The 27,472-nt window shown below is 40.1% G+C and overlaps 1 protein-coding gene across 3 annotated transcripts in view; it reads right to left on the reverse strand.

The window, feature by feature from the left end:
* Positions 1–627: 627 nt before the first annotated feature.
* The window catches only part of acvr1l (activin A receptor, type 1 like), a 69,368-nt gene continuing 42,523 nt past the window's right edge, over positions 628–27,472 (reverse strand). For 2 of the 3 annotated variants that reach the window (XM_078540147.1, XM_078540146.1), the window contains 7 exons: positions 18,815–19,026; positions 13,079–13,178; positions 11,296–11,442; positions 8,495–8,770; positions 8,210–8,407; positions 5,513–5,643; positions 628–2,622 (listed from right to left, as the gene is read on the reverse strand). In XM_078540147.1, the coding sequence (XP_078396273.1) occupies positions 2,488–2,622; positions 5,513–5,643; positions 8,210–8,407; positions 8,495–8,770; positions 11,296–11,442; positions 13,079–13,178; positions 18,815–19,026 (1,199 nt within the window). In that variant the 3' untranslated portion in view covers positions 628–2,487. The remainder of the gene's footprint in view (positions 2,623–5,512; positions 5,644–8,209; positions 8,408–8,494; positions 8,771–11,295; positions 11,443–13,078; positions 13,179–18,814; positions 19,027–27,472) is intronic. The other variant, XM_078540148.1, reaches the window with a different exon arrangement.

Raw genomic sequence — 27,472 nt, forward strand, 5'->3', positions numbered from 1 at the left:
GAGTCATACGGACTCAAAACGTTAACTGTGTTCCTCTCCGCAGATGCTGCCAGACCTGCTGAGTTTTTCCAGGTATTTTTATTTTTGTTTTGGATTTCCAGCATCCGCAGTTTTTTGCTTTTATCTGAGAAACACTCAACATTGAGGCACTTCATTCAGCACTTTGCCCGTTCCATTACTTGATGTAACTCCTCCATTGCCTGTCTCTTCCTACCCTAACGTTTTACCCAAGACTCCACGACTTTAAACATAACGTAGCAGTCTGTGAAAAATCATTTTTGGAGATCTACGCCATGTCTAGTTGAGATGTCAGGAAAGTTAGGCACAATCCTTACATTCAAAGTCCACGTCGACTGCTGTTGACTAGGTTACCATGTAAGTAATCTTAAAGTTTGTGCCAGATAATGGGTTCTATTTTAGCTGGGATTGATAGATACGGTTTGCACTTCTGTTACTTGTATCTGTTTTGTTTCTCAACAGGATTTCCAGAATGGCTGTTAATGATGTAGCTTTCTAAATGCGTTTAGTCTCAAACTGAACCTACCAGCATCATGAAGCAAACTTCATTAAACTGCTAAATGATTTCACGAGGCATCTGATGCTGAATAATGTAACCAAAGGCTAAAGTGAAGAACACATAGGACATCCCTTTATTAGTTTTTTCTGAATTTAAATGAAAACTTTTGACATTGATGTATTTTTTCAGTGAAAAATTGCACCAGTTTTCTAAGAATTAAGGCTAAAACAATATTTTTTTCTACATATGAACACTGAAACTTAAACCATAGTTGTCGCATCATATAATGCAATACTGCTAAAAATGTAAGTGAGACAGTAGCTTTAATATTGCTCATTCTTAAAGAATTACTGTTAAATAGACACTGCAACCAGGTTATGAGTGTAGCGAGAGACTTTAATTGCATCACTGCTGTTATAGGTTAAGATAACGCTTTTTCTGTACGTAAACAATCGCAGGAATACTAAGTTTTAATATTCAATTATTGCTGTTTCAAAAACTGAAAAGACTCGAATACTGGGAAGTGTTACAGTGTAAGAATGGTATAGCTATTTGTTGCATAATTCACAAAATGGTAAAGCTGATCAGATGTCCTAAATGAAATGATTAAAATCTTTTGTCTATAAATGCATCATACTTTCACTTATAAAATAGCCCAGTAAGCCCTTTTGTTTAAAACTACAGAATAAATTGAGTGCTCTGTGAGGCCCATTGCACAAATTAAAACATACAATAACAAAAGGCAACAAAGCAGGCTGCATACATTTACATTAAAGACTCACATATGGTTAGTGATACAGTATTTCAGGGAAACAATTCTCTTCAATGGAGATCGTATTTTAACTATTTTTGTGACTAATTTCCGGATTTTTCAATGAGATTACACTCAAATAATTAGTGTTGGTTTTGTTATTCTCTTCCTGTACAATGCTCTCGTGAGAGTCCATTTCGTGTTCTGACTTCTCGTACATGATAGTAATAAGTAATTCTGTTATTTCTTCTATCTAGCACGATCAACTTTTCAAGAGAACACTAATCATGGAATAGTGTTTTGATGAGGATGAAATTAAATAGCTGGGCACTTGCACATTAAGAGAAACTGTATATTTTTTCAACTGTAGTTAGCTATAAGTATAATCACAGATTAACTTAAGTCTTTGTTCTTTTGTTTCCTATGCTTTTTCCCTAGAAACATTCAAGTTCCAAATAGCAAATCAAAATGACAAGGATGTTACTTCCTACCATGATAAAATATTATATAAAAAATAATTTTAAACCTTGGGTACAACAACAAAGTCAAAGCATACAATCTGAACAAACATTAGTTTTAAACAGATACACATACTACTGTGGAAAGCACTCCTTAGTTCGTTTGTTGAACTGAATCTTAAACAATTAACTGTAACTCATAAATGCCAAGGCACCACCATTACTAGTTGGTGAATGTGTGCTCCTTTCACATAAAAGATAGGACCGCTTTTATATCTTATATTCAAATAAAATAACCATTGGATGGTTCAAGTACGCCTGTAACAAAACAACTAAGTTTTACCTCTTCAGATGAAAAACTGCATGCTATTTTACAAGCTGAAGATCAATACACAGGTCAGGGCTATTGCAATCTACTTGATAATTGTACAGCAATGCAAAAATAAAAACAAGAAATTATTTAGTGCAAAACTTCCCCTTCCAAATAGAACTCAAATTCAGCAAGCACCCAGTGAACATGAAGCTGCTGCCTGATTTAATTTGTATCAAAAGGAACAGCCACGGTTAAGTGATTGGTTTGGTTAAAGAGAATGATCCATCTGCCACTTCAAACCATGGCGTCCTTGTTGCCACTTCACGACAATGTCCAAGTATCGACTGCAAAAACAGAATAATGGGCAGTTTGAAATCTGCTTCATATTCTATCCTTGTTATATTGTTATATTTGTTGAACAGTGGTAAAATTAGCTCTCATTTTCAGCTCAGCAGTCCATTTTCACTTTCTCTAATGAATTGCTTATTTTTCCCAAAGTTTTTTTGATGCGTAACGCAGTGAGCCGTGCAGAGGGATTTTGGTACCAACACTCCTTCATCAGCTTGGCAAGAGCAGACAGGGTCTGAAACAAATGAATGAGAATTGTATTATATAATACAGCTGTCCTTTTACCACAAAACTAAGATGCAAACCATTTTTCAATAAAACTAAAGCTTAGTCTAAATTTGCAGTACGTATACATATGACATTGTTATGTGCATCGAAACAGTGTCAGTTTTCACAACGACTTCACGTGGAAAGTTAAAAAGATTCTCATTTGTTGGTCTTGTCTGTGTTTTTTTCTGCGTACCCGAACGGAGAGTCGGGGGAAGGGGGTCTGTGTACCCGGACGGAGAGCGGGAGGGGTCTGAGTACCAAACAGAGAGCAGGGGGGCCAAATAAGCTTGGTAGCAGTCTACAGAAGTGCTTGGAGTAGAGAGGAGCACTCTTGCTCCTCTATATTGTGCCAAAAGTACAAAAAACTGATGCAAAGTAATTGACCTGAAATGTTAACTCTGTTTCTATCACCACAGATGCTGCCAGTGCTGCTGGGTATTTCCAATATTTTCTATTTTTAACATTTATCATCATAAAAAAACTTTCTGTACCATTTCTTTAGTGGTCTCCAGCAATCTGTTTAAGGTCTGCTGTAGTACGGGAAAAATTAACCGGAACATGCTAGGCGCATGTTCCACCTAGATTTTGCAAACGAGTCCAAAACAGGGACATGTTCCCTTTTTGCAAATTAAATTGATCCAACATTAATTTCAAATGGCTGCCAAGGATGGCACAGGAGGTCAAAGGTAGCTGAATCAAGGGAACCAAAGCTGATCAGTAGGAGGATCAAAACAAACCTTACTGAATGCACTTCCTTTGGAGTAGAAGTTGAAATATAGGAGGCCATTTGGAAGAATCAGAAAGAAGGGAAACTTCGGTTTCAGTGAGATTCCATAAATGATAATGAGAAAGCAAAAGATGAAAGAGAACATCACTGAAACTCGAGAGGAAATTATGAATAGTGCATGTGGCTGCCCTCCATCTCGTAAGATTATGGTTTGCACCTTGGTGGCCAAGTCTGTGTTAAGCATTAACTGGTGTGGCTCAAGAGCCCAACTGTGGTATGGCAGCCTCTGTTGCATTTTGCTGGTCTCTGTTTTCTCTGTAGTCTCTTCTCAGTCAGCTGAGCTTTTTGTTTCTGCTCACCTCTTCTACTGCCCTTCCAAACAGTCAGCTTCCAGAGGTCACGGCCAACAGTGACAGTCTCCCTGTTGTCAGTGTCAATGTTGCCATCTTCATACCTTGTTTGCAGGTGTCCTTGTAGCAGAGGTATGGAAGCCCAGGAGATCATGACCCAGTGGTCAATTCACCTTACAGCTGGTCTTTAGATATACAGCCGTCATCTATCCAATGAGCATCGACGAGCCAGTGCAGAAGTCATTGGCTTAGCAATGGGTGATGGAATTAGCATGCTCCAGGACCTCTGATTTGGTGACCATATCCTGCCAAGAGTTGCCGAGGGTACATCTGAGATAGCAAAAGTGGAAACTGTTCAGCCTTTTCTCCTGCTTAGCATATATTGTTCAGGTCTCACCACTGTAGAGGGATCTGCTGAGGATGCAAGCTTGGTAAACTCAGTTTGGTGTTCTCAGTCAGGTTGCTGTTGTTCGGCACTCTCTTACTCACCTTGGCCATAACAGATGCATTGCAAAGCTACAGGTGTTGATTTCAGCATCAGTGACAGATTGCTGGTGATTTTGGAGTCTAGCTATGTGAAGCTATTAACAACCTCCAGTGTCACGTTGTCAATGTTGATGGATGGTAGTATGAAAATATCCTGGTCAATTTGTCGTCCTGATGTTGATAGCTAAGATTCTGTCCATTTGCCACTGAAGGTGTCTCTCAGTATGGAATTCTAGTGCAGCATCATTTGCGTAGAGCAACTCAGATGAGGGCTTGGCACACCGTTGTCTTGGATTTCAGGCAAACAAGACTGAACAGCTTTCTATCAGTTCTGGTGTGTTAAGTAGACACCCTCTGTAGATGACCTGAAGGCATATGACGGCAGCAAAGAGAAGAATATCCCTGTTTGATCCCACTGCGGATCTCAAAGGGTTCCGATGGCGCCCTGTCACAGCTGATCTTAACCATCATGTTGTCATGGAAAGAGGAGATCCCATTGAGCAGCATCAGAGGGCAGCCAATTTTCTCCTGCATCTTAAATAGACCACCTCTGCTTACATGGTTGAATGCCTTGGCGAGATCAATGAAGGCAATATATAGTGGTCTCCTTTGTTCATGGCATTTCTCTTGCAGCTGCCAGACTAAGAAAGTCATGTCAATTGTAGGCCATCCTGTTCTGAAACCACACTGGGATTCAAAGTAGATGCATTCAGCTCAGCTCTGCAGTCTGGCAAGGGCAACATGGGAAAATACTTTTCCCACAATGCTCAGCAGGCATATGCCTTGATAGTTGTTGCAACTGCTGAGATCGCCCTTGTTCTTGTACAGGGGAGAAGCTACTGCAGCTTTGCTGCAAAGCATTACCAAAACACTGGAAACAGCATCTATGAGTGATAAGCCCAACTCGAGCAGCACAGGGATGTGTGTTATGGGCTGTCTTCGATGGTGGGAGGGAATGTTGTGTCTCACTAGTCAGCTGGGACACCATAGAAAGCCTGCCTGTCATGGCGGAGCTGGATATTGAACCAACAGCAAAGCTACTGATTTGGTTGCCATGGGCAAAGCTCCAGGTGTTGATGCTATACCGCCTGAACTCATCAAGCATGGGAAACCAGTGCTTCCTCAGCATCTACACAGCAGGGAGGGCACAGTGCCCCAGGATGTGCTTGAATAGTGCATATTGACGTGAGAAGAGGATACGACAGAGTTGGCAGGTACAGCATGATCAAGAACTCTGGAATGAAATGGTAAATTAATAAATTATATTACACGATAAAGGGTATTGAACTCACAGGGTCCGAGAACCATCTATTGGGGATATTTGGTCTTTGCTGTTCCACACATACAATCTTTCGCATATCTTCAAAACTAGGGTCATTCGGTACCAGATCATAGAATGGAGGCTTATATTCTTCCGCAATACCTGAAAAAGCAGGAAGAATTAAACTTCTAAGCACATCTAATTTGGATGACACAGTGCAAAACTATCTTAAATAAATGTGACAACACAAAAAGGATCAAGATGGGTGATGTCCAATGCTGTGCAGTTCTCAAGGTGGGCGTTGCTCCTGGTTCCCGGGGTTCTCAAGTTAGGTGAGGCGCCAGGATCTTTTGGTGGGTGAGGGGCGAGGCCCCAGGGTTCTGCCGGTGGGTGAGGCTGCTGATCCCGGGGTTCTCAAGGTGGGCAAGGCTGCTGTTCCTGGGGTTCTCAGGGTAGGTGAGGCCCATGGGTTTTCCCAGTGGGCGAGGCACCAGGGTTCTCCCGGTGGGTGAGGCCCCAGGTCCTGGGGTTCTCAGGGTGGGTGAGACCCCAGGTCCTGGGGTTGATAAGGGTGGGCGAGGCCCCAGCCTTCTAAAGGCAGGTGATGCACCAGGCATCTGACCCCAGGGTTCTCAGCGGGCGAAATCCTGGGGTTCTCAAGGCAGGCAGTGCCCTTGACTCCGGGGTTCTCAAAAGGGGTGACGCTCCTGGCCTCAGGGTTCTCAAGGCAGGTGATGTTGTGGTCTCAGGACTTTTTGCCGGACATTGCTTTGTTTAAAGCTGTGCCCAAGAAATTTCTGTACCACTTCTTGTGGTGATAATGGTTAAGCAAAAACTCTTAAATATTTGTATATTTTAATCATATACCAGCAGACAATGTCATGCTATTGGCATGTTTGAACATTTGGAAATTAAAATATTCCTGAGTCAAAGGTTCTTAGTCACTCAGTTCATCTGCACCAATACAGCAAGTTCAAATAGACTTATGAAGAGGTACATGCTAGAGCTAGAGTTCCCAATTTGGGTGAGAGGGGATTCATTCTGTTTAACATGCTCTTTGATGATGTTGAGCCTCACCAACAACAGTTGCAGAAAAGTCCACAGTCTAGTTAAGAGTTATTCTCTAATGTTTTGTGAAGGGTTTCAGTCTGAAGCAACACCATGTTTTTTCTAAGCCATTCTAAAGAATTGTCCAAAGATGTTGCATCACAAAGCTGAACAGGTTGAGCCTACAGCCATTGGGGTTTAGAAGAATGAGAGGTGATCTTACTGAAACATACAAAATCCTGAGAGGACTTGATAGGGTCAATACCAGGAGGATGTTTCTGTTTGTGGGGGAGACTAGAACTAGAGGACACAGTTCAAAAATAAGAGGTCTCCCTTTTAAAATAGAGATGAGAAGAAACTTTTTTCTCTGAGGGTCGTTAGTCTGTGGAGTTCTCTTCCCCAGAAAGCAGTGGAGACTGGGTCATTGAACTTATTCAAAGCTGAGTTAGGTAGATTTTTGATAGACAAGCGAGACAGGTAAATGGAGTTGAGGCCACCATCAGATCAGCCATGATCTTATTGAATGGCGCAGCAGGCTTGAAGGACCAAATGACCTACTCCTAAGTCCTATGTTCCTAAGTTGGCACCACTTATTTAAATATATGGACAGCTGCCAAGTGAAGAACAGGCACTTCCATACAGCTCTCTAAATGACTTAGTGAGTTTAATCATTGAGTGGCTGTTCTGCTCAGCATAATCATACAAAACCAAATTTGATTTGAATTCTGTGCTGAGTTAGTTGATCTCACCAGGGCTATGTTAGGAATATTAAAATTGAACTTGGATAGGAAGAAAATTGGGCCAGTATTTCAACTGCTGACTCCAACTAGAAATGAACAAGTAGGGACAAATAAAGTTTGGGCTCCAGGATTCCCATTTCTGACCTCTGTATTTTAGGCTCACTTTTGTCCTGGCCAATATTTAACTCTCAACCAACATTATTAAGACAGTTTATCTGGTCATTATCACATTACTGTTTGTGGGACCTTGCTAGGCATAAAATGGCTGTTGTATTTTCTACGTTACAACAGTAGCTACACTTGAAATGTAATTCACTAAGCTATAAAGCACTTTGGGATATCCTGAAGATATGAAAAATGCTACATAAATGAGAGTTTTTCTGCATTCAGTCTTCAATTAAATGCCTATCCATGCAGTCTGCAGATGTGCACATCTTTGTAGCCCTTGCTTTGCATTTGTAGATGCATATTCCTGAACTTAGGGTAGCAGAGTCATTTGAGACCTTGGGATGGTACCTCCTTCTCTTTTCACCACAGGCCCAGATAAGGGTCTCATACTCAGGGTTACGAGCCATGGCCAATGGTTGAACCAGCTGAATTTTCAGTGGTGATGGCAGAAGAGCCAGAACCTTGAGGGACAATGCTGCTTACAAGCAGAGAATCCTCTGGGAAGAGGATATTTTTAGACTCGATTCTAAGTCTACCAGAAACAGCTTGCCAGTAAGATTTTACAATATTGAGCAGGCTACTAAATATACTGCAACTCTGGGAACTATATAAAGGTTAAGCTTCAACAATTTTTAAACATGAGATTATTTGATTTACTTAAGGCAAAAAGTTATTTCAACTAATTTACTTTTCTTGAATTCAACTTGATATAGAGGTCTAGTCTTATAATAGAAAAAGGGACTTGCAAGAATAATAGATATAGTAATGCTCACCATTACTGAATGTCCTCCTAGTTACTTCCCACAATACAAGCCCAAATGCCCAGATGTCTACACGTTTGTAGGCATCAAAACAGTCAACCTGAATAGATTCTTCAAGTACTTCCGGCGCCATATATCGTTTCGTGCCCACTTTAGGGTTATTCCCAACATCTAGCTGATTGTTTGTTTGTGAGTGCATCACTGCTAACCCTACAAAAACAGACATTAATTAATACAGCATTTTTGCCAAATTGTTCTTTTCTTTTAAAGTGAAGACTGTGCAGGACTAATACTCACCAAGATCAGCGATGCAACAATGCAGGTTCTTTTTCACTAAAATATTTTTGCTTTTCAGGTCTCTGTGTGCAATTGCAGGCTTTCCCTCAGTTCCAAAAATTTCATTGTGGATATGCACCAAACCATTGGCTATAGACAAGGCAAAATTCAGGCAAACTACAGTGTCCACTGCATTTCGTTGCAGATAGTCATAGAGTGAACCGTTCTCATGGTAATGAGTGATAAGCCAAAGCTGAGTGCTAGAATTCCTTGACGTCATGTCTGAAGCAATGAAACCTAAAAAACAAAAGTCAAAATTGATAACTGTGATTGCATTACAACACACACATTACTTTCCCAACTCTTGGAGAAAGGTGCAACGAGGGATGTAGAACAATATATGCAAGTCATTAATGTGAAAGGTATCGAAAGAAACAAAAAGCACATAGACCAATGTAGAGTACCTTATTGCATCCCTATGCTCAGAACACTTCTTTAGTTATTTGGCAGCAAAACAAAGATGGCAAAATGCAAAGTCTTCTTGCTTTCCTCATTTGCATTTGTTTAGTTGGATATTTCATCTCTTCTGTGGCATTTATTTTCTTTTTATAATTTCTCATTGTATCTCTATACCTGTCCTCTATCGCTTTTTTTTAAACTGACTCCCAGCCTGGTTTCCAATTCATGTACCGTGACAGTGAAAATAGCAGTATTAACTTAATGAAGTAATTTACATAAGTAGTATCATTACTATACAAAGGGCCTATATATGATATATAAAGATCAAAATGTTAACTGAAGATTCTGTTCTCTTCTCATCCTATTTTTCTCTTTATCCATGCTACTTATTTTAATTTCACTCAATTCTCACATCCTTCGCATTTTTCCTTCCATCAAAAAAAGCAAATTTTTCTAACTTGGAAGATTGCCATATTGTAGGTGTTGAGGTTAATCCTTGATGCATATTTACACATCAAGACCAGACCATGTCAGTATAATAAATATTAACACTCTGAGCCAAGCAGTGACCAGATAGATAAAATCAACTGTTGCACTTGATTTTTTTTTATTACTCTTTAATTGTCAGAATGCTCCCTTCTAATATGATACATGTCATTTGTGTTGCACACTTGTTTTTGCCCCCCTTCAACTGTTTTCAGCGAGATGAACATGGAACATCAGTGACTGCACTTTCCATCTCTTTGAAGATTATGCATGTTCGAGGAAGGTTCTAAACAGTGTCATCTGGAAGTGACCTCTCTCCATCCTTACCTCTACTCATACACCTGTGCTGGTGGCTGCAGCCTTTGCTCATATCCTTCCATGTACAGAGCATTTTAATTTACCTTAGATTCATTTATTACCCTTCCCTATTTCAAGCTTTGGAAACACTATGGGAAACAAAAGTACTGCTTTACAAGTGCTTATAGAAGGCTTGTTGATTACAATGAAGCCACACAATGCTAAAGGAAATATGGCAGATTGTCTAGGGAATTTGGTTAAAGGATAGAACACAAATTAGTGCTGAATGCATGATTTTTTTTTGGGCTGAAAAGATGCAAATAGTGGAGTTTAGTGTTGGATTCATTATTGCTCTCTTCTGTCTAATATATATTCTCCTTTGGTTTTATAATGGTAGGTTTTAAGATATGGTTTGCCCTGTTGCATTTTTATTGCTCTAAGTACTTGCACACAGAGTGCTGTTGCTTTGTCTTTCCAAAATTTCTACAGTGTTATTATGTGCTTATTTTTATGTCTTTATCTTTTTTTTATTCATTCATGGGATGTGGGCATCGCTGGCTAGGAGCAGCATTTATTACCCATCCGTAATTGCCCTTGTTCAGAGGGCAGTTAAAAGTCAGCCACATTGCTGTGGGCTTGGAGTCACATGTAGGCCAGACCAGGTAAGGACAGCAGGTTTCTTTCCCTAAAGTTGAAGTTTTCTGTGAAACCAGAGTGAACCAGATGGGTTTTTACAACAATCGACAATGGTTTCATGGTCACCATTAAACTTTTATTTCCAGATATTTTTACTGAATTCAAATTCCATCATCTGCCGTGGTGGGATTTGAACCCAGGTCCCCAGAGCATTACCCTGGGTCTCTGGATTTTTAATCTAGCAACAATACCACGATGATCGCCTCCCCATCTGCTTACTGGTATGTTTCTTTTTAGGCAGAGGTTCTTTTGTGGTGTGGTGGGATAGGTATAGGTCAAAGTTTTCATGCTTTGTGCACAGAAAAATTAAATTTTAAGAGATGGGGTTGCACGAATATCCTGTGCTGCATACTGTATTCTGTTGAATGCCTGCAGAACCTTGAGGATATTTCTTCTACTACAGCCTGTGCTCAGGACCACGGTGTACCAGCTGGCCTACTACTAAACTACCAAAGTTTTGCCTTTGTTTTATTGTGTGCAGGATTGCCATTATGTTTAACAGCACACCATTGTTGTGATTGTGACACCTTTTGGTTTCCACTGTTTAATGACACCTGCACTGTGGCTTAGATTTCAATGACTTCAGCTGCAACAGATGCAAACATGCCTCCAGTACTCTTCACAGATGCTGCCTGACCTGCTGAGCATTTACAGCATTTTCTGTGTTTTATTTTTTTCCAAATGGAAGTAACTACCTAGTAGGTGTTCTTACAGGTTGGTGGCCAGGTAGGTGTCATTTCTCCATGGATATCCATCCAAAACAACAGACATCTCTCCTCCAGTTTTGCTTGTTGCCTTACTAAATTTTACACGGACTATCATGAAAACCAATTTGGATTCACATTTTTCATTAAAATCAAAGGTCTATATAAACAATTTCTCACCTAATATATTCTCGTGACGAAGAAGAACAGTATTATAAATTTCAGTCTCCCTAAACCAAGATTTCTCGTCTCGCGATGAGAAGATTTTCACTGCAACATTTTCTCCTTGCCATTGACCTCTCCAAACTTCTCCATAGCGACCCTTTCCTGTTTCAGATGGGAAACAAGGAAACTTTAGTCTTTTGGATATATTTTGTGATGCTGAAATTTGGCTTGTGTTTGGATAAGAATCATACTTCCTTTGAGCTCCTTAGACTGAATCAACAATTTAAGGTGAAGATGTTAAATCAAAAAATTACAGCTATTTTTTCATAGAAATGTTGTGAACTTGCCAATTCACCACACACTTTTCTTGTTCTTAGCTGAGCTCAATTATGCTAGAAATAAAGCTCAATTCCACAAAACATCTAGATGATCAGAATAGCAGATACTGAGTAAAGCAAATAGCATGTTTAAATATGGGAGAGCAAGTGCAAAATGGATACAAGGCAGTGGAGCTCCAATCTTTATTTGAGAAAAGAAACAAGCAAATTGGTCGCCAGAGATATTTGCATTGTAGCAGTTTCTCAAATTTGGCACAGCTGTTTTACCATATCTGCAACTTATACACCTATTGTACCATACCTAGACCTATTACACACACAATATGATACACAAACTTGTTGCCAAATCTAAGCATGATTTATGTATTTTACCACGTAAAGATCCTTTTAAGGTTCTGGACCACTCTGGTATATTTCACCCTGCTTCATGATATTATGCTTTAGTGTTGTTAACTGTTCACCTCCACTGAAGATTTCTTTTGAGATGTGGTTTTTTAAGAATTAGAAATTTGCAACTTCTGGCTTCACAAGCATTTTGCATTGGCTATCTGGTGGCACCCTTAGCTTTGATTATATATATTACCATTATAGTTTTCACAATGCACGATCAATTTTTGTCTTTGTTGCTGTGTTTTCTAACAGGCTCTTCAACGATTCATGATTTGGGGATATGCGGGGAAAAAAGCTTCCAGTTTTATTTCAGTGCATTACAGACTCACCTAGTAAGTAGGCTGTTAAAATATTTACAGTTCAAGCTTTATTATTTTAGCTTTGAGCAAACCTTGCAGTTTGCTTGCTCAACTGCTCTGCCCACAAGATTCTTCCGTACTGGGCAAGGAAACCTTAGTGTAAATAGTTGTCTGCTAGGTGTTTTACTTTACTATCTGCATTATATCATTTGGCTTTTCAATGGTTAATGTGTTAAAAGTTGTTTCATGTGTGTAAGCACACATTTCCCTTTCCAATTTGATATTTTTGGATTTATTCTCATCAGATAAAAGTTTCTTATAAGAATGGCATGCTAAACTAAAATTAGACATTTCTGCAAACGTTTGGTTGTCTTATGATGATAAATGAAACCTTCAGACATGGTTTGTTAGGGGAAATTCCTGTCTCCCGGGTTGGTCAGTTGTGTAGGTTTTCAGCTGACCTATTGTAAAATTAACCTTTTACAACTCGGCTTAAAATTAATCTTTTACAATGGCAGCTTAAAAAAAGTGGACAAAAGCCAGCTTTCTCATTAGTCAAATGCCCACAATATGCCCTGCCAAGGCAATCTGGTGAAATGGGCTGCTGATGGGCAAGTACATCATCAACAATCTCCAAAAAGACAATACAGCTTTCCTAGGGCTAATTCCAGCAGATAGATTGAAACATCCACATTCTTGTTTGCTTGGTCACCATTGTCAAATCACCTATTTCAAGTAAACATAGTTCAAGTTTTGTTTTCCTTTACCCACCTACACATTCCATCAATGTGATCTGTCTTGCGACTGTGCGTTGTACTAAAAACGGCAAACCTGACCCACTGCCTGATGTACGGGAGTGATCAAGCAAATCCTAAGAATGAAGAACACAAAACATGATTAATGTAGAATGTTATGTGCTGGTTCTTTCAATGGGAATATTGTTCATAGACCACCATGATGTAGTCACCAAAAGAGATAATTGAATGGAAAATATGATTTCTTCCTAAAACTAGATACTTGCTTGATCCTCCTATTCCACCTTGTCAAAAGTGATGCAGGAATTATATGGCACCACTAATCTCGGCACCTTAATTAGCTGATTTTGCAGGAACGTTGAGTACAGTTTAGTTTACCAGTTTACAGGTAAGTGTGCAAGGTGTGAAATGTATGGGTCTTCATCAAATTCCAGTCAATGCAGATTAGAAAACTAGTATTAGGTTACATTATTCTAATTTAGAATACCAGTTATTAATAACAAAGATATTTAACACCTAGCTGTCTCACCAGACTAGGTGAAAAGTCAGGTGAAAGAGCTAAGTGCAAAGTGACAGCTGTAAGTGGAAACTATACAGTATGTAAGAACTTGGAAGGCAAAGCACTGTAGATTTCTTGGAAACATCTTAAAAATCCACAATTTTTCTAAATAAATCTACTTATTTAATCAATTTTAAAATGCTGTTTTTAAAAATATTATATTGAGATAGTGTTGCCTCCAAACCCTAGACAGACCTGTCACAGAAACTACATTATTGTGCTGCAGAAGCTGGCCTTGAGATCTGCAGAATTCCAGCCACCTGGGGTAATGGTTGGTTCATTATTAATGCCAAAGGTCACGACCTTCCTGGCTGACACAAAATCAACAGAGTTAATTGTCAAGTGAGGAATTTAAAGCTACGGAGTTCATTAGATTATTTTCCCATTGCATTTTCTTAGAGATGTAATGGAAGAACTTTCTAGTAGAGAAAGTTGATACAGCTGCTATGTGACTGTGCTCTAAGCTTTAATTGAGCTTTCCAAAGTGAAATGTACTTAGTTTAGCATTTTTGGGATTTACTGCACAGTTCCAAATTATTAGCCAATAGTTCCTGATGGTCAGTGATTGCATACCCATGCTCATAGTCAGGGACTGTAGCCCCCATTTGTGCCTTTGCTATGAACTGAAAAGTCACATAGTTTCAGCACTGGGCTGAATTGGTATGAACTGAAAAGTCACATAGTTTCAGCACTGGGCTGAATTGCTATGCTTTGAGGAACAACTTCAACCAGATCCAGAAATGCTGATTTCAAAGCCATGACACGGGAAGACAGAAAAACCACTCACTCAAAAAGACAGCATCTGAAAAGTATGCCACTGTGTAATAACTCGATCATTCATGAACCATTTGCTAGCAATAGATTTTTCTGAAGTTCTACACTGGAGACTGGGCCCCACAGATCGTGATCCTTCTTAGCTGGAAATCTGAGAAACTGAGCGTATATTATAAATGCAGTTTAGTTATTCCTTTTTGCCATAGACCCAGAATTTCAATCTCAAGGAACTGAACATTACTGCACTAAACAGCATTTCCAGTATTCAAAAGAACAGAAGGTTCAGTGTGTACAGTTTTAATAAAGAATTCAGAATAAATCACCATCTTGATTATTAGACCTTTGAGCAAGGTCCACTCCATATTGAATGGGACATAGCCACCTCATGATTCCTTGGAATAAAGTTTTATTTAAGAGTTTATTTACAGCAGTTTCTCAGAATGGTGGTTTGGAACCTGGGTCTGGCTCTTGCAGCCATTGTATTAATGCAGATGCTGATGAGTACATGAACAATTATGTAGATTTAGCCTCCAAGTTGTTGTTTTGGTCCTGTCAAAACCTGGTATCTGGCACCATGCTGACTCGGGCTATTATTTTGAAGGCTTAGGGCCTTACTCTGCCCAGTGACAAAACCTTTGGTTATCACTTTCCATTGTTGCAAACTCTCAGTCAGAGATTAAGTACATTGAAAAGGTGCTTGTGTTGAATCCTGGTGCTGAAAATGCTTGCCAATACTTAGAACAGTGTTTGATCCAGATAATTACCCATGATCCCAGTAAACTTCGACTGCATAAGAAATGGGATGAATGCTAGCAAAAATAAATTTACTGAATCTGCTTGACTAATGTGGAAAATTTCATAGAGAACAGTAGCTAAATCAGACAGTGGAAAAAGAATAAACTATTACAGGAAGTAGAACCTTTGACATACAATCTGAGAAAGCTACATTGGTGGCATTTCAAGGCCACCTGTATTCAGAAACATGTTCAAAAGATATCTCCAAGAGGCCCTTTCCAGTGGTGATCAGGATTTAAGCAGCAGGTATCACACAATCACAGAATCTTAACAGAAGGAGGCCAATTGGGCCATCATGTCTGCACCGGCTCTCCAAATGAGCATTATGATCTAGTGCCATTGCCCTGCCTTTTCCCCATACTCCTGCACCTTGTTTCTATTCAAATAATCACCTAATGCCCTCCTGATTTCCTCTGTTGAACCTGCCTCCACCACACTTCGAGGCAGTGCATTCCAGTCCCGGACCACTTGTTGTGTGAAAAAGATTTTTCTCACGTCACATTTGCTTCTTTTGCAAATCACTTTAAATCTGTTACACATGGACGAAGGGGCCATGGCTGAGGTATTAAATGAATACTTTGCATCCGTCTTTACCAAGGAGGTAGATGCTACCTAGGCCATGGTGACAGATGAGAAAACTCTGTCACTAGAAGGATTCAAAATTGATAAGGAGGAAGTGTTGAATAGACTGTTGGCACTTAAAGTTGACAAGTTGAAATGCATCCAAGGAAATTGAAGGAAGTGAGAGTAGAAATTGCAGGGGCAATGGCCATAACCTTTCAGTCTTCTGTAGACTCAGGGGTGGTGCCAGAGGACTGGAGAATTGCAATCATTACACGCTTGTTCAAAAAAGGTTGTAAGGATAAGCCCAGTAATTACAGACCAGTCAGTTTAACTTCAGTGGTGGGCAAGATTCTAGAAACAATTATTTGGGACAGAATTAGTAATCACATGGAAAAATGTGGGTTGATAAGGAAGAGCCAGCATGGATTTCTAAAGGGGAAATCGTGTTTAGCTAACTTGCTGGAGTTTTTTGAAGAGGTAGCAGAAAAGTTCGATGAGGGTAATGCTGTTGATGTGGTGTACATGGACTTTGAAAAGGCATTTGACACAGTGCCACACAACCAACTTGTGAGAAAAGTTATTGCTCATGGAATAAAAAGGTACAGTAGCAACATGGATACAAAATTGGCTGAAAAATAGGAAGTAGAGAGTAACAGTCAATGATGTTTTTTGGGCTGGAGGAAGGTTTGTAATGGAGTTCCCCAGGGGTTGGTATTGGGACCATTGCTTTTCCTGATATATATTAATGATCTAGATCTTGGTGTGTAGGGGACAATTTCAAAGTTTGCGGATGATACGAAGCTTGGGAGTGTTGTGAACTGTGAAGAGGACAGTGTGGAACTTCAAGAGGACATAGACAAGTTGGTAAGTGGGCAGATAGGTGGCAGATGAAGTTCAATGTGGAGAAGTGTGAGGTGATGCATTTGGTTAGGAGGAACATGGGCAGATAATATAAAATAAGGGGTGAAATTTTGAAGGGGATGCAGGAGCAGAAAGACTTGGGTGTATATGTGCATAGATCATTGAAGGTGGCAGGACAGGTGGAGAGAGCAGTTAATAAACATATAGTATCCTGGGCTTTATTAATAGGGTCATAGAGTACAAGAGCAGGGAAGTTATGCTGAGTTTATATGAGACCCTCGTTAGACCTCAGCTGGAATACTGTATACAGTTCTGGGCACCATATTATATGAAGGATGTGAGCACTTTTGAGAGAATGCAGAAGAGATTTAGAAATGGTTCCAGGGATGAGAAACTTCAGCTATGAGGATAGAATGGAGAAGTTGTGACTGTTTTCCTTGGAGAGGAGAAGACTGTGCCTTCTGGTTCTCAATCCTTCCACCAATGGGAACAGTTTCTCCCTATCTACTCTGTTCAGACCCTCAATTTTGAATGCCTCTATCAAATCTCCTCTCAACCTTCTCTTCTGCAAAGAAAACAGACCCAACTTTGCCAATCTTTCCACGTAACTGAAGTTCCTCATCCCTGGAATCACTCTTGTGAATCTTTTCTGCATCCTCTCTAATGCCTTCACATCCCTGCTAAAGTGTGTGCCCAGAACTGGATGCAATGCTCCAGTTGAGGTTTTATACAGATTTAACATATGCTATTGTACTCTATACCCCTATTGATAAAGCTCAGGATGGCATATGCTTTATTAACCATTCTCTCAACCTGTCCTGCCATCTTCAATGATTTGTGCACACATACACCAGGTTCCTCTGCTCCTATACCCACTTTAGAATTGTACCTTATATTTTATATTGTCTCCCTGCATTCTTCCTAACAAAATGAATCACTTCACACTCCTCTGCATTACATTTCATCTGCCACTTGTCCACCCATTCCACTAACCCTATGTCCTTCTGAAGTTCTATACTATCCTCCACATGGTTCACAATACTTCCAGCCTTTGTCGTTTTGAAATTTTGAAATTGTGCCCTGAGCCAATTTTGTATCCATGTTGTTACTGTCCCTTTTATTCCAAGAGCTCTAACTAACTTTGCTCACAAGTCTGTTATGCGGCACCTTATCAAATGCCTTTTGGAAGTACACCATTCAACTTCATTACCTTCATCAGCCCTCTCTGCTAAAAAAACTCAAGTTAGTTAAACAGGTCTTAACAAATCTGTGCTGGCTTTCCTTATTTAACCTGCATTTTCCCATATGACTATTAATTTGTCCCGAATTATCGTTTCTAAAAGTTTCCCCAACATCAAGGTTAAACCGACTGGCCTGCACTTACTGGGTTTACCTTTACACCCTTTTTAAACAAGGGTGTAATATTTGCAATTCTTCTGTCCTCTAGCCCCCACCCCGAATTGCATCCTATTCTGGTAAATTTTGCGACAAACCAGGACAGCAACGACAGACAAAACAACCAGCACTATCACTGGGCTAACTACAAAAATGATTAGTGTCTCCACACTGTAGTCGATTGGAAAATTGTGGCCACTGCCTCCACAATTTCCACTTTCACTTCCCTCAGTATCCTTGCATGCATCTAATCTGGACCTGGTGTCTTATCAATTTTTAAGTACAGACAGCATATCCAATACCACCTCCTTATCAATTTTACACCTTTAAGTGTCTGAAACTACCTCCTCTTTCACCATGACCTGGGCAGCATCTTCTTCCTTGCTGAAGACAGGTGCAAAGTATTCATTAAGTATCTCAGCCATGCCCCCTGCCTCCATGCGTAAATCCCCTTTTTGGTCCCTAATCAGCCCCACACTTCCTCTTACCACCCTTTTATTATTTATGTGTCTATGAACACAATTAAACCTAAGGATTTCATTTTACAAAAAGAAAATGAAGCTTGTTATGCTCTTTGAAGCTTATTTCGAAAGCATTTGACATTAAACACTGCCTCACCCATATTTCCCGTATTGAAGTTTATAAAAACAAACTTTGTTCTATGCTGTATTCCAAGGAGCTAATTGTATACTTTCGTAGTTAACAGCATTCTATCCTGCAGCTGCAATCTATACACTCCTCACATTTAAACAACACCCATTTGTTTCAAAGAATTCCAACAATTGATTGGAAAAAATTGATTACCGCAAGTGTGCTATCTCCCACATTGGAAGCTATAAGGCCATCAATTGCTCCATTTTCAGTATCACGGGCATGTAACCGTTGCATCCTATTCTGGTGAATTTTGCGACAAATCAGGACAGCAACGACAGACAAAACAACCAGCACTATCACTGGACTAACTACAAAAATGATTAATGTCTCCACACTGTAGTCGATTGGCTCTTCTTCTGGCGCTGAAACAAAAAATAAACAAAATTAATGAAATAATCCACTTCATTCTGTCACAGTTTGCAGGTAGCTTTAATGTTTTTCTTAAAAGAAAGAAAATTTCTCTCAAAGAGCAGACACACATTCACATACATATGAGGAGATAATTTTATGTTTCAATAATGCTTTAGAGAAGTTCCTTGAGGGATTTGCAACAAATGAGGAAGTGTTAGAGTTAACTGCAATCATGGTGTAAGAAAACGAAAAGCAAGGATGAAGGAATGGGATCTGGGCTAGGGTTCAAGATGGGTTGTATCAGACTGGTTACTGTCTACTTTATTTTATCTTCTCATAGAAAGTGGGCATCGCCAGCAAAGTCAGCATTTGTTGCCCATAAGATAAAAATAAAAAACTACTGCGGATGCTGGAAATCCAAAACAAAAACAGAATTACCTGGAAAAACTCAGCAGGTCTGGCAGCATCGGCGGAGAAGAAAAGAGTTGATGTTTCGAGTCCTCATGACCCTTCAACAGGGTCTGTTGAAGGGTCATGAGGACTCGAAACATCAACTCTTTTCTTCTCCGCCGATGCTGCCAGACCTGCTGAGTTTTTCCAGGTAATTCTGTTTTTGATTTGTTGCCCATCCCTCATTGCCCTTGAATTGAGTGGCTTGCATGGCCATTTCAGAGAGCAGTTAAGAGTCAACCACATTGCTGTGGGTTTGGAGTCACAGACAGGACAGACTGGATAAGGGCAGCAGATTGCCTTCCCCATAGGACATTAGAGAACCAGATGGGTTTTTATGACAATCGATAGTTTCATGGTCACCACTTTACTGAGACTAGTTTTCAATTTCAGATTCATTAATTGAATTTAAATTCCACCAGCTGCTGTGCTGGGATTTGAACCCATGTCCCCAGAGCATTAGCTTGGGTCTCTGGATTACTAGTCCAGTGATATTACTACTATGCCACCATATTACTGTGAACCCAAGTGTAACTAGTAATGTTTCAAAGTTCATCCCAAACCAGGATAACATACATGATTTATGGACCAGTATTTGAATCATCAGCACACAACATATTATGAAGTTGAATCCAGTTGAGCATTAGACATATTGAACATACAGGTCCAGAACATAGGCACAGGAAGAAGCCAATAAGCCTTTTGAGCTTGTTCCACCTTTCAGTTAGATCATGGTTGATCTGTACCTCAGTTCCATTTAACTGCCTTTGATCCATGTTTCTTGATACAAATCTGCCAAAATGAAACCTCAGAATCAACTGCTCTTCAAATAATTCTCCAGTTTCCCCACAACATAATCCACGTGACCCACTTCTGCTACTTCTTGAAGCATGCCCATCCCACAAAATTATCACCTTCTGTAGAAAGCAGTTAAACCTAAATTGTGCACTTTCCCTCTTCTAAGCTGAAGCCCACATCCAACAGTTCTCGAGTTTGCTTATCTGTTATGCCTACTCTGTAATAAGCTACAGCAAATTTCTCAAATAGAAGGAATGATTTCTTACCTAGCGGTACCTTTTCCATTCTTTGATTGAAGACATCTTCAATCATGTAAACACACTACTAGAGTAGGCTGGCACTGACAGTCAGGTCCTGTCTACTCTCAGTGTGTGTGGAGTATGCCAGAGAATGAAGAAATGAAAAATACTGCTTTGGACTATAAGACAGTTTTTAATAATTTTATAGATAGGTTAAAAATATGCATATATAGAAAATCACACTTACAAAAGGAACAGAGGGGAAAGACAAAAAAGGCAAGTCCAAGTCTTATAAATGTTTTTGCCATTATAACATGGCCAGGCGCATGAATATGGCATGAAAACTTACCAGTTCAGATTTTAATTTTCACCAGTAGTCTAAACACATCCATGCAATAGAGCCATAAGCTTAGTTATATGTAACCTTGGCTTAGTTGGTAGCAATGTTGCCTCCAAGTCAGATGGTTGTTATTATTCCAAGTTGACATGTCAGTGCAGAGCTGTTGGGAATGCACTACTTGTTGGGAGTGCAGCATTGCCTTGTGGATGAGTCCTTAGATCAAGGTCTCACCTGCCTGTTCAAGTCACCATCAATGCTCTCATGGCAGATTAAGAGTATGGAGTTCTCCTAGTGTCTTGGCCAACATGGCCAACTCAACCAACATCAGCAAAGATTCGGCATTCATCGCAGTTGCTGCTTGTGAGATCTTGCGTTAGGCAAGCTGGGGGCAAGTTGGCTGCCACATTCACCAAATAACTGCACTTCAAATGTCATTATTTGGATATATTTGTTGCTTCCAACAGTAAACAGAAAAATAAATTAAATAGAATACAAAGTTTTTTTTTACATTGGAGTTCAACTTTTTTCTTTAATTGTCTGTCCTCTATAATTTAAAACATAAGAAATGTGCACTAGGAATTGTTCTTACTACATATTCTTCACAAAAATATTAAATGTATATTATTTATGTGAAAAAAGTTAACAAATTAATAAATGATCAGATTCAAACAATTACAATTAATAGGTATTAAAATTTAACCAGCCAGTAAGTTGTAGTATGTAGGACAGAAAATTCCCAAAGACCAAAGCAGCCAATTTTGCAAAGCTTGCCAAGTTAAAGGGAAACGTACTGGAGTATTAGAAGAAAACTAATGTGATCACAATCGAAGCACACACAGACAGAGTATGATCGCAACCAAAATGCATTATACCCTGCTAACCTCTCTGCAGTATTTAATTTGGTTGACCGAACCACCCTCATTCAATGCCACTCAGCATTCTTCTCCAGCAATGGCTTCTTTTACCCATTACCCACCATTGCCCCTGAAGATGCCAAGGAAGCCTACTTGCTTTTTTCCTTTTTCCAATTCCTTGTTGCTCAGTGGCTACATAATTCGCAGAGGATCTTCTTCCACATGTAATCAGGTGACAACAGTTCTACACCTACAACTTTCTGTGCCTCTGTAGATTCCAGTTCTTTCCCTGGCCACTGCTTCAAGCTAAACCAGACTGTTTGTAGTCTCAATAGCCTATTTAACTCAGAACTGAGGTTCTGACTCCATGTAATTCTCTTCACAAAGACACTGTACTTCGATCTCTGTACCATTGCCTGTCATAATGCCTGCTTGAGCAAATCTGCTGCTGTTCATCCATGACCTCATCTCCAGACTCAACGATTTGATGGCTCTCCTGGATGACCTCCCATTCACCACCCTCTGTATATTTCAGCTCATCCAAAACTCCGCTGCTTGTAACCTATATTTGCCAATTTAATTGACAGCTCTATCACTATTAATCCTTTAATAATCTCTTTGAGCTATTGATCAAACTGTGAATTTACAACCCTGCAATGTGATGATTATATGTTGTGGAAAGCAGCCAAACACTAATAATGCCTTAATGATAGCACTTCAGGTTATGTAAACAAACAGTTATCGAAACTGCAAGAACAGATTTTTTTCCCCAATTCTTGCACCGAGGCAGGCAGCTTTCTTTTCAATGTTTAAAGGGCCTGGCAGTTAAATAACTTGACAGTTCTACAGACCTTATCCGCCCTACAAGAACATTTACAGCCTCTCTGAAGATTCGTAACTCCCACAGTGCAGGATAAGGCCTTTGCTCCAGGGAAAATGGGGCCTGTTTTGACTCAGCATTGAGTTCAAATGGCCCTGCTGAGTTTGAGTTTCCCACATGTGGAAGTCATGCCATGCTCCCTTTCCCCCACTGGCAAAATGGGGGTGGGAATTCCAGATCTGGGTCCTGCCTACCATTTTTAAAAATCTCTGGCGTCTCCACTACTCTGCGAAAATGTGCCTAGTGTGTCGGTCTACAAATAACTTATGGCAAAAGTGAAAGCTTGTGGGATCTAAAATAAAATTAATTGGGATTAATCAGCTGTGTAATATGTAGTTAACAATTAGTTCTAAGTGAACATGTGTGACCAGTAGAGATAATCAAGTATCAGTCTTGAAATTCTTGCTACAAAAATAGAAAGTGCTTGAAATACACAGCAGGTCCGGCAGTGTCTGTGGAGAGTTAACATTTTAAGTTGAATATGACTCTTCAGAACCTAAGGTAGAAATGTGATGGGTTTTATGCCATGGAAAAGGGGAAGGGGAGGAAGAACTAAAGAAAGGTCTTGGATAGGGCAGAGGGCAGGAGAGATTAAGTGACAAAGATGTCATGGAACAAAAGGCAAATGAAGTGATAATGGTTGTAGTAAAGAAACAAAGCATTGTGAATGGCAGAATGATGAGCAGCTCTGTCAAAAAGCAAAACCATGAAAAACAAGATGCAAACCAGCACATGGCAAAAAAGGGAATCAAAATGGGTGACAGAGTTCATGGTCTGAAATTGTTGAACTCAATGTTGAGCTCAGGAGGCTGCGAAGTGCCTAATTGGAAGATGAGGTGCTGTCCCTCGAGCTTGCATTGAGCTTCACTGGAACACTGCAACAGGTTGAGAGTGGAAAAGCGAACGTGAGAGCGTCTGAAATTCCAGCTGTTCATAATTTGAGATTCTGAGAAATTGCAAGTAGAAGATCTAAACCTTCAGTGATTTGATACTATGGCTTTTGCACATGCCCTCACCTGCACTTCTCTAGTCTTCCACAACTGATAACTACTCCAGTTAGACACAGTTAGTGTAAAATCGAGATAGTTGCTCATTTTGCAGAATGTCACTGAGCAGTATAGTAATTCCTGACTATCTTTTTAATGTTTCCTATAACCTATCCAACAATAAAATTATGCTACACAATTGTGAATGTTCATTCTTGATTTTTCCTTTCTGGTCAGTCTTCAGCTGTAAAACTGACCTGTAGCTTAATTGGGGTTATGAATACAAATGTTTTTTTTTAATAAGAGATTAAGTACTTTAGGGGACCAAATGTATTGAATGGGCTTTCATGAATAGGAGTGTTTGCTTATTACAGTGAAAGCTATAATATTTAGATCTTTATTTTATATCATCTCAACTTGGCTCCAGAGGTCAGCCTGTATGGGAGAGTTGGCATGGGGGTGTAAGGGCAAAGGGTGATGGGTCATAGTTTGTCACTAAGTTGGCATAGAGACTGTAAGGGCCAGGGGGATGGGTAGGGGATCACAGGTTAGCATGAGTTGGCATAGGGGTTAAGGGCCATGGGTTGGTATAGAGGTGTGAAGAGTTGTTGGGAGTCATGGGTTTGCATGTAGAGTATGAAAGGCATTGGGGTGGTGGATTGGGTTGGCATAAGTTGGCATGTATGGGCACAGGGAGTGAGTGGGGGTTGAGAGGTATGAGGGGTAGAGAGCATAACGTTTAACAAAACAACTGGGATGAAGTTGCAGAGGCAGGCGTTTTAAACAGCCTGCCTTGGCACCCCGTGGCTGCCTCCAAAGGCTGCGGGCCTGACTCCATCCTGCACCTGCTTCCTCTGGAGCTAAAATCATGCCATTTGGGGCACTTTTTGCCAAGGCAGGTATGCCAAGGGGGAAACTTCCCGACTTGAACTACCCACGTTGGGAGTGAAAATCCTGCCTGTTATCTTTTAAAGAATAAGTGGCTGCAAAATTCCAAAAGCACCACTCCCGTAGATGGTACTATAGGTCACATTATGTGTCCAGATCTTTCTTCCCCCACCTTCCCCCAAAAGTTGACGTGCGTAGTTAATTACAGCAAGTTTCAGGCTGTGCAAACGCCTAAAACTTCTGAGGCAACTGACAAAATTAGAATAATGCATGAAGTCGGGATGTGAGATTACTAAAATGAGAGAAGTTCCAGAGGTACTGTGATACAAGTCTCACGAAGTAGAATGTCATCTTTTCCACCACCTCTACCCACTTCCAAGATATTTTTTATTCATTTATGGGATGTAAATGTCGCCAGCAAGGTTACATTTGTTGCCAATGCCTAATTACCTATGAGAAGGTGGTGGCGAACCACCTTCATGAACTGCTGCAGTCAGGTGATTAAGGTACATCCACAGTGCTATTAAGAATCCTGTTCCAGAATTCTGACCCAGTGATAATGAGGGTGCAGTGATATAGTTCCAAATCAGGGGGACTTTCAGGTGGTGAAATTCCGATAAGCCTGCTGCTCTTGTCTTTCTAGGCATAGAGGTCGCGGGTTTAGAAGTTGCTGTTGAAGGAGGCTTGATGAATTTCTGCAATGTATCTTGTAGATAGTACACACTGCTGCCATTGTGCGCCAATGATGGAGGGACTGAATGTTTAAAGTGGTGGATGGAATGTCAATCAAGCAGGATGCTTTGTCCTGGATGGTGTTGAGCTTCTTGAGTGTTGCTGGAGTTCGACTCATCCAGGAAAGTGGAGAGTATTCCATGCTGACTTGTGCCTTGTAGATGGTGGACAGGCTTTGGGGAGTCAGGTGGTGAGTTATTTGCTGCAGAATTCCCAGCATCTGAACTGCTCTTCTAGCCACAATACTTACAAGGCTGATCTAGTTATGTTTCTGGTCAATAGTCCTGGACCAGACCCCAAGTTCTTGGTACGATCCAGTTAGGCTCCCAGCCCGCACATACGCAAAACTCCCGATGCCTGTTGGGACTAGTTTCCGGCCCCGCTCCATGAGATGATGTTGGATCTTGTGACATCATCCCCTTGGGAGAAAGAAAGCTTCACCATAGTGAAGGTTTCTTAACAATGGCTTTACAATTTCTTTACAAGTACTAATCATATATTTCTAACAAATACCTTATCGCACACCATACAGATAAGCTTTTCATTTTGTTCCACAATTACATATATCGTATTATAATGGTACAAAGGTTTAACCAAAACAAAAGCCAGTACATGTAACAAGTAGGATTATCAGGGTTTTATCATAGAATCATTACACAGAATCTGCCTTTTCTCCTACACCCTTTCTTTAAACTCTGAACAGAATACCAATAATTATATGGCGTTTTTCCCCATAATCTTTTCATGGTTGATCAAAGGTAGTGAGGATACATTAAAGTTTTCTTTAGAGACATCTTCATCACAGCCAGCGTGTATTTCTATTCTGTACCATGGATTGTCAAGTTTTCTGGTGTAACTGTAAACCAATACAGTGGCGGTCTTCCCCACTTCACATATGGATGCATATTAGTCACGTTATTTGATACAAATGATTTTTGCATAGGTTTCTCAACTTTAAAACAGAAATACATGGGGGTCTTCTTCTTCTCTTCTGTTGATGGAAACATGCCTTCAATGAATCCTTTAAGTTTGCTACAGAAAGCATCTATGTCTGATTGGCAACTACCTTCCAAATTATTTTCCTCGCCCACTCCCTCCATAACGGATTTTGTTATTTCATTTCACACCAGAAGAATAAACCTGCAGAGGGCGATTTCCTCTCTTTACTCAAGTCATTTTCTAGTTTATCCAAGAAATGTGCCACAGCCTTCCGCACGTGTTCATATTTTTCTCGCTGATGCTTATTTTTTACAATTTCATCCGAATATTTCCATTCAGCTCAGTAACTGCTGTGGTGAGTTCAGTTAACTTCATTTCAGAGTTGTCTGCGGAACCCTTATATAAGTTTAACAACTTCACATTCCGTTCATTTCAGAATCTTTCCTCCATGGTTACTAACTGCTCCTTAAACTTTTTCAATTCACTCATTAGATCCTTAAGCTGTTTCTTCAAATTTCCCTAATCTGCTTTTAAGCTCTGGATCTACTTTTCCATACTGCACATCTTATCCTTTTTGTTCTTCAGATTGCGTTGAAGTTCAAGAATTTCATCGCTCTTTTCACAACGAAGTTCATCAGTCTTGATTTTTAATTCTGCATTCAACCTGCTGCTCTGATTCCTGGGAAAGCCGGCCAGAACAACCGGAAACCCTCTTCTAAAGGTCATAGTCAGCTGACCTAGTGGTCAATCTCGCAAAAAGCGAGTTCGCTAAGGCTCAGATAGTCTACCTAGGACATGGTGGGTCAAGGACAAGTGCTTCCCAGAGCTGCAAAGGTACAGCAAATTTTCCCATCCCCGCAACAAAACAGGAAATAATGAGATTCCTAGGGATATGCAGTTTCTACCACAAGTTCATCCCTAACTTCAGTACTACAGCTGTCCCACTAACAGACCTCTTACAGAAAAAAAGCAGAGGTAATGTGGACAGAGAGATGCCAAATAACCTTTGAGAAGTTGAAAGCCATTCTATCAAACGAACCAGTGTTAGCAGTTCCAGGCTTCAACAAAGCATTTAAAGTAGCCATTGATGCTAGTGACCTTGAGGTAAGGACTGTCCTATTCCAAGAGGATGAATTAGGTATACCAACATATCCAGCTATTGGGATTTTCTGGGCTAGCCTCAATATTTCCCCTTGGTACTTAGTGGCACCACTACCTGGTGGATCACTGCCCACTCTTCGTCTGCAGGTCTATGAGGTGGTTTCCACTTCTTCATCAGCACCCAATTTTTAAAATAATAGCACTATATGATTCCCTCCGTACTGCTTCGGTTTGGGCAGTCTGTGCTAAC

This window comes from Cetorhinus maximus, chromosome 4 (assembly GCF_964194155.1).
Source record: "Cetorhinus maximus chromosome 4, sCetMax3.hap1.1, whole genome shotgun sequence".
NCBI classification, from domain to species: Eukaryota; Metazoa; Chordata; class Chondrichthyes; order Lamniformes; family Cetorhinidae; genus Cetorhinus; species Cetorhinus maximus.